Genomic DNA, 14,153 nt, shown 5'->3' on the forward strand with positions numbered 1-14,153 from the left:
ATTAGATGAATTCATTGCTATAATTACTTATAATCTTGATACATCACAAGCCAATACCTAACCCTATCCTTGGAGACAGTGCACTTGCTGTAGAAGGGCGTTCTGGCCTGACTGTTGACTGGAGATTATTTATCCCCACACAATAAGCCTTTCTTTTTGCAGTATGAATGGAGATGTGCAGAGGCCCATTTCTGTAAGAACTAATTTATGGGAGACACAAAAATGTTGCAGAAAGCTAAAAAGCCAAGCATCTGTTATGAACCACCCCAAACGGAAGGGAAGCATGACGCCTTGTTCGTCTGCCTGTATTTTTAAAGACTCCTGCAGAGAGAATTTCCTCTCCAAAGATAGCCGATGGGCTGCTGTCATTAGTGGTCTCCTCACGGTGCAGCTAAGCAGTTTGGCAGCCCTAGGTGATAATTTGCAGAACAATCGACCTAGCCTTCTTTTCTTACTTTGTGCCATGTGGGAATCCCCTTTAGAGGATATGGATAGGAAGTCATTCCTACAGAGTTACTTGTTCACAAAGCACAGGCCTGCTTCCCTGGCCGAGTAAGCCTTTGTGGTGTCTCTTTTGTTCACTCTTTTAGTTACAGCTCTCTGCTCCTTTTTGGACCCCCACACTGAGGTCTCTGGGGGACAAACTGCATGCACACTCCCTTTGGAAATGGTTTAGACCCTGGCTTTTCTAGGCGCATTGATTCATTTAGTAATTACCATCTGTTTTGAAGCTGTAACTCCACTCCAATGATTTGCCTTAGATCCCCTCACAACTACTAGAGACATGCTTATGTGAAACGCCATGGCTGTTCCATTTTCTTCTAGAACATGTCTGTAAATTACAGGAAGAAAAGATTTCACAGCTTGTTTGACTCCTCTGAATGAGCACATGCATATACAAACATATACACAATGAGCGCATGCATATACAAACATATACACAGTGAGCGCGTGCATATACAAACATATACACAGTGAGCGCATGCATATACAAACATATACACAGATAGATTCCTCTGTGCTTCGCCACTCCCTATTACAGACCACCATAAGAAAGACAAGGTAGACGGACGAGTACAGATGTCAAGGGCGTGTACAAGGGGGTGGTGGTCACATCACAGCAAAGCAACCAGCTTTTCCTTTGTGGCCGAGCATAGAGGTGAAAGCTGGAGCATCAGTGTCACTGATAAAAAGATGATTTTGACCAAAGCAAAACTGAAAAGAAATGAGTTGTGTACATAAATGATCAAATCACATTTCTGAGAACAACCAATTTTTGTATAGTTAGACTTAACCAAGTCAAGACTGTTAAGAACAAAAATGCAACCCTATTTTTTTTTTCTTCCATCCCATTTCCATAGACCTTATCATCTATCATTTTTTGATCCAAATCTTATCTCTTTCTCGGGGCTAATCAGGTACCTAGGGTCCCAAATGAACACTATGCCTTCCCTATTCTCTGTCATGGTAGATGTTGTCCTTCTCTGTCCACTCCATATCCGCCATCACTGACACCAGTCTCAGTGAACTTACATAGCACCTGAGTGACAAATGACTCAAGGCAGGTTGGCGCTCTCATTCTGCCGTCTTAGGAGCTTTAAGGCTTTGTCTTACGTCAAACACACTATGTCCCAATCCTCTTATAAAAATAGAACAGTTGCGGGCCTTACTGTTTAAAGTGAGGCTGAAATGCCATGACGTACTTGGTGTACTTAGAATATTCCTTGACACCTGGGAAGCACTCGGCAAATGCTGTCATTCGTGTTATTTTTCCTGCAAGAACAGATTCTTAATAAAGTAGTTCATAAGGAGGGAGCCCGACTTCGGCCCCAGGGAACTGTCAGAGCATTTTAGCCACAAGAAGAACCTCAGCTTTCATTGCACAGATCAGGTTGGTGACAATTAAAGGTGTGTCTATCAAAGCAGGCCAGACATCAGATCTGGGTACCAATGTGCTAAGTATTCAGGCCACTCAGAAGCCTTTTTCTGTGAATACAGATTAGACCTCAGCAGAAGTGGTAGGTTCCTATGATCTTCTTAGGAGGGTGGGATTATTGGCCTGAGTTGCTTGTGGGACATTTTATCTTCCCAAGCCTTAATTTTATTGAAAACAAAGCCGAGTTAAAGGGAATGAGGTCTTTGCCAAAGACATGGGCCCGTAACATTGCTCCATCATTGCCATTGGTTAAGATCAGAGTGAAGGCAACAGTTTGGTGATCCTATGGTCCCAAGGGGATCACCCCTGTACTTCTCCTTTGGGGAGTCTGATTGTCTGCTATCATCCCCTTGAATGGAGAAAGGCCCCAAGGAGAGACCACATGTTCACTTGCCTGAAGCAGACAGTTAATTTTTCTGAGGCATTCAGTTTGGTTCTAAAAATGTTCCTTGCCATTGTGGTTGTTCCTCTAGCTTTTTTAAGAGTCTGAACCTCTTTCCAGCAGCCATGAAAGACAATTGCATATTCTTATCTAAAACACCTAATTTCAAAGACATTTAGCTCTCAGAAAACAATTCTGTCTTGTCTGTAAGAGGAAATTGTCCCCTTCATGCAGGCGTGGGTCTCCTTTTTTTATTCCACAAGCTATTTGCACAGAGTAGATCCTATTAATGTTCCTGACAGATGATCAAAGAGAAAATGACCCTAATGTAGTGTGAAGTGTGTTTACAATTCCTACTGGCCATAGTTTTGCTGTTTGTAATATACCTTTAGCAATCAGTTCTACAAACTCATGGGAAGTGAATGAAACTTTGTCTTAAGTATGAGAGGAAAAAAATCTTCTCATTAGGACTTTGGATAGTGATGACATTGGAGGCTCTAAGATCTGCTCTCAAAAATAAAAGTTTCAGACCTTACTTGGCTCTTCCTGATGGTCTGGTTGATAAGCCTGCCCTTGGTGAATAGAAGTTTAATGTAAAGCAAGAGTCTAATTGTTTTTACAGTGATGTTACTCTAGCCTGCTCCCATTATACACACACACACACACACACACACACACACACACACACACATACACACATGTATAGACATAGGGCCTTAGAAAGCAACCCATTTTCTTATAGAGTAGGTTAACTATAACACATCATTCAATGTATTACAATTGAAAACACTATCTCATTATTTTAAGAACTTAATGTACAGGAACATATGTAACACTAGTATGCTGTGCATTTTACGTAAATGTTAGCTAGTTTTGTTGTTTTTGAGGTTATTGCTTATTTTCTTTTATATTGCCATTGTTATTCTAAGTACGTCATAGAACTCTAATAGTATTATTAAAATTTATTGGCCCATCATGATTCAATTCATTTCATATCTACATAATCTTCTGGAGTTTCCTACAACAATATAATGAATGAGATGTTAATTTTTTTTTTTTTTTTGGTTTTTTGAGACAGGGTTTCTCTGTAGCTTTTGGAGCCTGACCTGGAACTAGCTCTTGTAGACCAAGCTGGCCTCGAACTCACAGAGATCTGCCGGCCTCTGCCTCCCGAGTGCTGGGATTAAAGGTGTGCGCCACCACTGCCCAGTGAGATATTAATATTTTTACCATTATTTCATTTTACAAATGAGAAAACTGAGGCACAGAGACGCTGAGTGTGTTAACTGAAGATATCAGAGTCAGGATATACTAACTATATTCCTCCATATATGAGACAGGACCATTGCTTAGAGGATACCTGGTCCATCAGGGTGGTGGATCCATCTGAATGTAGTGTGTTATCCCTGAAGTTAGGACAGCTAACCTTTGCATGTGTCCTGATGTCACTGTCATCAGTACAGAGCAGCTAAGAATGGTGTAAAGGTAATGGTTTTCAAGACAGCACTATCTGCAGTCTTTGCTCCCTTTCATGATGGAATGAACTTCCTTCCATGCAGTGGGCGGAAGCTGTGACACCTGCCCTCCACCATCTTGCCTGGTTCATAGAGTGAAGGGTCCATTCCATTTTGTTTTCAATAAACGTTTAGCACCCCTCATTTACCTCTTCATGAAGTACTTGACTCCAGATTTCTGTGATGCCTTCATTTTTCCTTCCTACATCACTGGCCACTACTTCCCTTTTCGTTTTTAAAGAGTCATTCTTCTCTTTTTGATGTATAGATTGGATTCCTTGGGCCTTTTATTATAAATTCAACATCCTGGCTTTAATTCTAAGTTAGCATTGATGGCTCTCACATTCACATCTTTACGTTCACCCCATCCTTGCAGGTAAAGAAGTCTAAGTCATTTAAGTGTCATGTCAACATGGGTGTCTAATAACGCTCTCAAATTTAATGTAGTCATAGAAGAGTTCATGAAATTTATTCATGAGTAAGTTATCTATTGCTGCTTAGCAAATTATCCCAGAATCTCATGGTTTGAAACAGTAAACAGTTACTATCATGCACAAATTCTTTGGTCGGATCTCCCATTGTATTGGTTATCAATTTATGTGTAACAAACTATCTCACAAAACAAAATAATATCCTTGCTCAACACATTATCTCCTAGATCTAAAGTACAAGCATTTAATATTTTACCATTTCTGAATTCCAGTAATTTGGAGAGTTTAGGTGATCAGTTCTGTCTTGGTATCTCTTATTAGGTTGCAATCAAATAATCATGCATGGCTACTGCCATCTGAGAACTGGACATGAGCTGAAGGAGGTACTTTCAGAATAGCTCATGGGCTTCAGTTTCTAGTTTAATCTTGCCAGGAACCTTTTCTTCTTCTCTTCCTCCTCCTCCTCCTCCTCCTCCTCCTCCATCTTCTTTTACTTCCCCTCCTTCTTCTTCATCAACATCTCCTTTTTTAATTAAAGGTGCTGTGTTGTTACCACTTTTTTGAGTTCATATAATCACACAACAGAGCAGTTGAAGAAGGGTAGAGCAAGTGATTTCTGTCAGGAGAAACTGCACCACAAGCCTGGGGGCATTAGAATGGACACAACAATGATCCCTTTGCTGATTTCCTTGTCCTTCCTTGTTCTGTTTTCTCTCTCATTTCTCCACTGCCACATTCCTTCAACCCTACTCTTCAAAGTCATAGTGGAATGGTCTGTCCTGGAATCTCATTGAAGGCTGGCCAAGGCCAAATACTCTTTTCTCATGAATACCTGAAAGTTTTCTTCACTCTCAACTACAGTTGAACTTCCTGAAATTGTTACAGTTTTACTTTATACTCCACATGGAAGCAAAAGCTATTTAGTACCAGGAGCCATGTCTTACCTTTGAGAGGTATAGGTCCTGTGTTGTGGGTATGAATGCCACATGCCACCTTCAAGGAAATAAGTCTGGAAGCATGGGGAATGTCTCCTTCCTACCCTTGAAATTTCTCCCCAGATCCTGAGAACCAATGTCCTTCATCATGGGGTCTTTCCTTCATTCTTCAGGCATAAACAAAAAAGGCTGTCTTGGATAAGAACCAGATGAATCAAATCAGCTCTTGGCTGGAGATAGTAGTATGGAGCATGGGTGTGGGAAGGGTCTTTCCTGGGGGGTAGCCGGCACTGGAGTTGTGCAGCCAGATCCTGTTAGCACTGCCTTTTCTCATTCTTCTGCCAATCATAGGCTTCAGATTCAAATTCAGATCTAATAACTGCTGGTCATCTGTGTCTTTCTTCTCAGGTGGATTACGATCGAGCACAGATGGTCTTCAGTCCTCCACTGTCCGGGTCCGACACCTATCCAAGAGGCCCCGCCAAACTACCTCAAAGTCAAAGCAAAGCAGGCTGCTCTTCAAGCGGCCAACAGTACCCTTCTGGGTACCACAAAGCCACCCTGTACCACCATCCTTCCCTGCAAACCAGTTCTCAGTACATCTCCACTGCTTCTTACTTGAGCTCCCTCAGCATCTCCTCCAGCACCTACCCTCCACCTAGCTGGGGCTCCTCCTCAGACCAGCAGCCCTCTAGGGTATCCCATGAACAGTTCCGGGCGGCCCTACAACTTGTGGTCAGTCCAGGCGACCCCAGGGAATATTTGGATAACTTTATCAAAATTGGAGAGGGATCGACAGGCATTGTGTGCATTGCAACTGAGAAGCACACAGGAAAGCAAGTGGCGGTGAAGAAAATGGACCTCCGAAAACAACAAAGGCGGGAACTCCTTTTTAATGAGGTAAATGCTGTGTTTAGATCGCCTCTTTCACATGTTGCTGTAGCATTTGCTTCCTATCCCCAGAGCACCGCATGTAGGGGCTGGAAAGAAAATTCAGTCAATAAAGTGCTTGATAAGTTGGCATAAGGGCCTCAGTTCTATCCAGAAATCTCAAGGTAAGTAACAACAAAACAAACAAACAAAAAAACAGCATGGCGATGTGAGCACATAATCCCAGTGCTGGGAGATCTCCAATTTCATACTTGGTCCACTCTGGTGCTTGCTGGCCAGGCAGCCTACCCTATCGGTGAATCCCTGGCTAATGAAAGACCCTGTCTCAAAACAAAACAAACAAAAGAAAACACAACAACAACAAAAGCCACAATGACACTCCTGAGCAAGGGCACTCAAAGTTGTCCTTTATTTATAGCCATGTACACACCACTACATACAGAGAGAGAGAGAGAGAGAGAGAGAGAGAGAGAGAGAGAGAGAGAGAGAGAATGACACTGAAAATAGAAAGCCAATACCAGCACTCCCATTATCCTTCCTCCAGTCTCGTTCCATGCATGCGTGGCTGCTCCCTTTCTAAAGTACTCCATTGTATCAGCCACTGCACTAGGCACAAGTCTAGTTGAGCAATAACCAGTAAGGGTGTTGTTATTATTTGAGAGACAAAGCAGCTCAGATTGGTTAATTAACTAGATAACTAGCCCAGGATAATATGACTAATTGACAATGAAGCCAGGGTTTGAGGGCTTTCCAACAGATTCTAGAACTCACACAGTGCTGTCTGTCTCCATGGGTGGACTGACTTCTCAGCATTTCTGGAGGATGTATCTTCGAATCTCTGCCAACCCTCAACTTCATACCTACTCATGACCTTTTAATAAGGATATATAATGCTTACATTTATTCTATAATGGTCTCCTATGCGTGTTACATCATTTGAAGATTGCTTCTAATATCTAACAAAATGCAAATGGAATACTAATATTTGTTATATTACATCATTTATAGAATCACAAGGGAGAAATCTGTATTGTAGTACTCATTTTAAAAACTACCTTCCATACATGTTTATTGATTGAAGGGATAAGTGACTCATGAATACACAAGGCCTCCAATCATATACATATATGTATAACCATAACTCCAAAACTAAGCAACAGTGGCCTACATTAATAGTTTATAATTTTTCTTATATTTTCCTATTTACTTATACCATACATGTAGCCTGATAGCTTCTTATTTTAATTTGTTTAATTTAGAATTTAATTTCATGTTAATAAAGTTTTAGAAAGTACATTGTTATATTTGAATATATCAACTATAACATTTCAATAGCCTCAAATTCTTCCATCATATATGTAATCCATACTCATTAAAGCAATCTTCCCAATTTATATTGTCTTCAGTGAATGATTTTTGACTTCATGTTTTGTAATCTTATTAGAGTCATAAAGTAGGACAAATAAGCCAAATGACACTTAAATATATGTAGCTTTTAGAGAATTAATATATAATGTTTTTTAGAAAGTACCAATTTAGGCCTTTACCAATAACATTTCTCTGTCACATTTACTGGCATTATTAAATACTCCATTATCTCTTCTGTTCTAATAGACATGGACAAACATTATTTTAACTGGAATTTTGTTGATAGTTGGATAAGTTTATTTTTGTATATTCACATGCCATTTAAACTCTTCTTTGAATCATATGTCCTTTGTTTGCATTTCCATTAGAGTTATGACATTTGCTTTATTGCTAAGAATAATTGAGACAACAATTTTATGTTATATGTATTCACATTGATTTTATTATATTTGTCATATATATATACACACACACACACACACACACATATATATATATATATATATATATATATATATATATATATATAAAAATTAGGAGCTTTAAAATAAGCACCTGTTACAAAATAACAGTGTTTTGGAGTATTTTTCCTTTAATAACTTTATTAGCAATGGGGGAAGAAATGATTTGATAGAGATGTCAAGCTCTGACAAAGGATGTGCAGTCCACATCTCCAGAATAAGCCATGGTTGCTTGAGGCTTGAGACCTTTAACCTCCTGACAGCATTCTCAATTCTCCTATAAGTATACAGAAGTGAACTGACATATGAACACTGTACCAATGCTCTCAGCTCATTAGAAACCTTATCAATGGAGGCTCCATGATGCCCAGTGGCCTCCCACATCTCTGGTTCCCACAAGATGCTCATTTCTTATGCATTCCTGGAAGCTGCAGAGAGCTGCAGATAAGTAGGCTTGAACATTCCCCTATATCCTGTTTCTGATTCTTGGAATTTTTTTTTTAATTGCAGTATTAGGACAGATTGGGCTGACTTACTCCTTAGCACAAACTGAAAATGAACCAAAAGCAGCCACAAGGCAAAAATTTCCGACAAGTAGACTCAGTTTGACCTTTAAACTTTTTAAAACACATACAGCATATCTAATTTTACCATCTAAATATGTTCTTTGTATTCAGAGCAATTCTCCCTGAGATCCATCCTAAGTCAGGTTGGTGTCTTATAGCCCCTCTAATTGCTTACTTCATGGACATCAGTTACTACCCACTTGCGTACTGACCACCCACTTACTCAGCTTACAGTGCCTCCTTGGTGGATTGGTCCACAGAAAAGCATGACTAGTGATTTGTGCAAACCCCTTTGTCATGTCTGATTGCTTTTCCCCAATACCGCAGTAAACCTCCTCTTTGACAGATTTTGCTGTATATCTTAAAGTTTCCCCTTCTTTCCCCCCTTCCACCTTTTCTCCCACAGGTCCCATTCTTATCTTGGTAATGTCTGTTTGGCCCATCATTTCTTCACAAGTATACCCACTTGATTCTTTTTTACTGCCACTGAAAACTGTCAATGCCTCTTATCTACAGTAGACCCCTGAAGAAATTCCCCAGCACCAAATCCCTTCCACTCAAAATATCAATGTGGGCCACAAGAGAAAACACAACCAGACTGCTCTAGCAGAAGTAAATAAGTAATCTCTCTCATTCATCCAGGTTGTGATAATGCGTGATTACCACCATGACAATGTAGTTGACATGTATAACAGCTACCTTGTTGGAGATGAGCTCTGGGTGGTCATGGAGTTTCTAGAAGGTGGTGCCTTGACAGACATTGTCACTCATACCAGGTAAGACAGATGATTCAAAGTACTACCTCAATAACTTCTTCTATAACTTCTTCATAAATGAATAACACTGTGCACTCGTGAAATACAAGCCCAGAGTTCTCATAAAATCATGCATACATTGGTCATTCATTAAATTGACATGCCCCCCCGCCACAGACACACACTCTGGAGGTCACCAGTAGACAATGATTCAATCTCAGAAGCCCACTGAGAATTCCATTTTAGTAACAAAAAGCAGAACCTCTCAACACTAACATGGAGTCTAGTTTTATCCTCCTGAGTTGCAGTATCGTATCTGTATGCCAGCTCCACCAGGCTAATCTGAGGACAGAAGAGACAAGCAGAGGAGCAAAATTTTATGTCACTGTAATGAACTTGTTAGGAAATAAAAATTGCTCAATTCTAGTTGAATACAGCTTGATTGCCTACAGTATGAAAGGTCAAGGACATGAATTTGCACTAATTGCACAAAGGCTAACTAACAAGTGTGGTCACTTTCCTTTGACTTTTATTGGGCCCCTAAAATGCTCAGTGCCTGGATTTATTATGTAATCATCACATCCCAGAGCCATCATTTCCTTTATTTGGAGTTTTCTAGGCAAGGACTAGAGACATAAACTAATTCTCCGAAACCCAAGAAAGTGGCATCTCTTGAGCATTAGAAAGCTGTTCCTGAAACTATCTTGATCCTTACATGTTACTTCCTTTCTAGAATGAATGAAGAACAGATAGCTACTGTCTGCCTATCAGTCCTCAAAGCCCTCTCTTACCTTCATAACCAAGGAGTGATTCACAGGGACATAAAGAGTGACTCCATCCTCCTGACAAGTGATGGCCGGGTAAGGTTTTCCTGTTGGGTCCCCTCCCTGTTTAGTTTGTCAGACTGCCTGTCATGGGCATTAGTCTCCTAGGAACACTTTCTCACAATTCTCATTTTTGTTAGTCACACGTCGCCCACTCCACTTCTCAGAACTTGCAGAGAGGAAATTGCCTTTCCTCTGTATCATCCTGTTACTCAGAACTACTGGTGACCTGAAATTGATGGAGAATTTGTATCCTCTACAGTGAGAGCAGGCAGAAATGGAGACTATGAGAATTTCTTTTATCTTTCTACTGCATTCTTTTTGTTGAAAAATAAGAGAAGCTGACTTTTCTTGGCCTGTATCTATTGTCTTCCTTTTAATGTACCTACCTTCAAGATCTCCAAGTCGCTGTGAGAAACAGATGATCAAGTCTTCTTAACTAGTTTGAGAAGACCTTACTGAAAAAATAATTTCCCAGTGTTTGAGCAGACATAGAAAAATCTTAAGAAACAAGCCACAAAGATGAGTTGGTTTACTGAAATAGACCACCATTGTTATTGCCACATGCTGAAGAATTTGTTGTTTGGGGCTGCTGGGCAGGAGCTCTGATCTTTAGCATAAATCAGAATATCATGAATTTGCAGGATGAAGCTTGAGAATAAAGGCCCCCCCCTTACTCTTCACCTTGCTTTCAATCTCATGCAAGCATCCATGTAGTCAGTGCATGCTGGATTCAGAAGACTCAAAGAAAGAAAGAAAAGGCATCTGATTTAAAAGGGTAAATAGAAAACATTTATCGTACTATGTTCCCATGTCCAGACTTCTGCATTTCTCATCAAAATAATCTAAACAATACTATCTGTTGAAGTACAGACGTCAACAGAATATAGGCTATGCAAACTCCAGAGATATAGCACACTCACATTTGAAGGATGTTTTGGGGAGTCGAGTCTTGACACATAGATTATCATTGTGTAGGCCCTTCTCGCGCCTCTGACATTCTCACTGGGGAAAATGAGTTTGGGGTGAAAGTAACCGGCATCTCTTCAAGGTATCTGACTTTTATAATGCCGTAACCTCAGAAGAGAGATGAAAAAATGTCTGGGTCACGGCACAATTTGCTGACGAGCCATCAGAGATGAGCTGGGAGAAACGGCCCACTCACTTCGACTTATGAAGTTCTATTTTCAAAATAAATCCAAGTTTTATTATAGATAAATTAGTAAATTTCATAAACTCCAGAGGACAGAGAAATCACTCATAATGCTATTACCTAGTTTCCATATTTCTATGTACATGTATATATGATGTGTGAATTGAGGATTATGCATAAGCAGTTTTAATTACTGCTTTTGAGACTACTCCATTTAAAATGTTTTTAAAGGACCAGCTTAAGAACACATGTAAGTCAGCCTTGTTATGCAATAAACCCACTCAAGACTAAGTGACTTAAAACACTTATCATGTAGTTCTCCAAAAATGCATGGAACAATTGTGGGTTTCATCAGCTAGGACAATTGGTCTCTGCGCCATATGCCGCCAATTTGCTTCCTCACACATGTGATTGGCCTGTGATTCGTGGTCTCCAATACCTTCTTGTAGCTGCTGACTTTCACCCAGGCCTGAGTGCAGCTTCTGCCAGATCAACGCTCAGATTCTTCAGCAAGCTTTGATGTGACGTGAACATTTTCCATCTGGCTGATGTTATCTCTACCCTATGCTAAAGGCAGCCAATAAAGGAAGTGATGGAGACCACTGGCTGAAGGTCAATCACAAGCCAATGCTCTCCATCTTTTGTAGTTGACTGGCTTTCACCAGTGGTAGAGTGCTAATGGGGTCACGTGTCGCCCAGCTACCGGTAGAGCAGCCCAAAATAATTCACGTTTCTTGTGACAATAATCCCAAAATGTATCAAGAGGGGCAAACCCTCATACAGATGCAATGCAGACACATGTGCATTACAACACTCACCTTATATCATCTTAGCCTAAGATAACCATATCATCTTAGCTAAAGGAAGCCACACATTCAACCAAGTTCAGTTTAAGGGACGAAGAATAAACTGCCTTCCTTGCTTTTTCTGAATGTAAACGTAATGTATCTGTGGATGCTCTTATGTATGTGTGTGCTAGTGTGTGTGTGTGTGTGTGTGTGTGTGTGTGTGTGTGTGTGCGCGCACACACGCGCTGCATGTGGTTATGTGTATGCTCGCATGTGGCAGCCTAAGTTGGATGACTGGGAATCTTCCTTAACTACTCTCTGTCTTTCATTGAGGCAAGGTCTTTCAATTGAACCCAGAGGTTGCTGATGTGACTAGTCTATCTAATCAGTTTACCCCAGAGGATTCCATGTCTCCACCTTTCAATGTTGGAATTACAGGAGGAACATCAGGCTCACCCAGCGTTTGTATGGGTTCTGTGGACCTTAGTTACAGTCCTTAGACAAGCAAAGCAAGTGCTTCTTTCTCTCAGTCCCCCACCCCAGCCTTCAACATCTCCTCTTGATAGGAGGAGTCTCATACTGCAAAGAGATTCAAGGAAGAATATATGTCTATACAGGAGGAGGTATAGGACAAGGGCAAGAATTCGCCCCATCTGACTCAGAAAGCACCTACATAAGACCCCATGAACACGAATCACTGAGTCCGTGAATCACCTCTGGGAATGGTACTTGAAGAAGCAAAACAAGTCGAGCAGTTTCAGGCCAAACTCTTTATCCTGTATCTGGAGATTGACAGTGGAACTTCTTGCTGGAAACATCTGATTTGAAATCACTTTGGGGAACTAAAAATAATAGGACATCGTAAAATTGACGTAATGAAAAAATTTTACTGGGGCTGGAGAGATGCTTTAGCAGTTAAGAGCACTGGTGGCTCTTCCAGAGGTCCTGAGTTCAATTCCCAGCACCCACATGGCGGCTCACAACCACCTGTAATGAGATCTGGCACCCTCTTCTGGCCTGCAGGCATACATGCATGCAGAACATAATAAATAAATTAATAAAAAATTTACCTCTGTAAAATGTATACTGAATATATACAAGATTATTAAGCTACTGAGTTGCTTTTATCAAGGGCAGAACCTATGTCTCAAGCATCCCTGCACCTCTGTGTATTCACCAGAGCCTACAGGAACAGAGCATTATGGATGCTACTAATCTTGTTCATACACTTATTTTCTGAATGCTTATTATATGCTAGGATAATATAGATCCTAAAAATGAACAAAAATAAAGCACTTATTTCATTGTGCTACATCATTTAGGATGTAGACATGTAATGATAAACATGTAAATAAAATAATAAATAAAATGACTATTGTATTGCCTTGCTGGGGAAGGGAGCTCAGTGGGTAAAATATTTCCTGCAAAAATACGAAGCTATGAATTCAGATCCCTAAAAACCACATAGAAAGCCAGGCATAAAGATGCATCTTTATAATCCCAGAACTAGGAGATGGAGACAGGAGGATCCAAGGAGTTGCTGGCCAGCCAGGCTAGCTAAGTGGTGAGTTCCAGCTTCGTTGAAGGATCCAGTTTTACAAAATAGCATAGAAACCAACAAAGTAAGGCATCTGAGATGGACCTCCGGCTCCCTTACTTGCACTCACAGGTGTATACAACCCCTCTCGCTTTGCAGAATAGCTGAAGAATTTGTTCTATGCAGACTCTCAGATATCCTCCAACAGGGCAGTCTTAGTTGACCACAGTGATATCTTGCTTGGGTGCTAATTCCTGATCAGCTGTTTCTTCTTACTCGTTATACTTCCTAATCTCACTGCCAGGGCTTCTTACATCTCTTAAATAAGTGTTCTGCCTGAATTCTTGCCTTGGGATGTGCTTCTGGAGGGAAACACCAACTAATAGGGTACTTTAAGATAATGTAATGAGAAGAAGCTCATTGCCCACATAACTTGATGGAGGACTAAAGGACAAATGGCAACAGACCAACCAGTGCCTTCTGACCACTCCATCCCCTCACTAGTATGTTAACAACACTCAGCAGGAACCCATTGTCTCTTTACTAAGAATGTGCCCCTGGTATCTGGTGTTTCCAAGGGCTCTTTGAATGGATTGGTATTATTACTCATAT

At 40.6% G+C, this 14,153-nt stretch overlaps 1 protein-coding gene across 1 annotated transcript in view; it reads left to right on the plus strand.

The window, feature by feature from the left end:
• Positions 1–14,153, plus strand: part of Pak5 (p21 (RAC1) activated kinase 5) — a 282,318-nt gene that overhangs the window by 251,359 nt on the left and 16,806 nt on the right. The window contains exons 5-7 of the mRNA XM_085696776.2: positions 5,607–6,098; positions 9,127–9,260; positions 9,973–10,099. Coding sequence (XP_085552902.2) covers positions 5,607–6,098; positions 9,127–9,260; positions 9,973–10,099 — 753 coding nt within the window. The remainder of the gene's footprint in view (positions 1–5,606; positions 6,099–9,126; positions 9,261–9,972; positions 10,100–14,153) is intronic.

This window comes from Myodes glareolus, chromosome 10 (assembly GCF_982192425.1).
Source record: "Myodes glareolus chromosome 10, mMyoGla1.1, whole genome shotgun sequence".
Taxonomy (NCBI): domain Eukaryota; kingdom Metazoa; phylum Chordata; class Mammalia; order Rodentia; family Cricetidae; genus Myodes; species Myodes glareolus.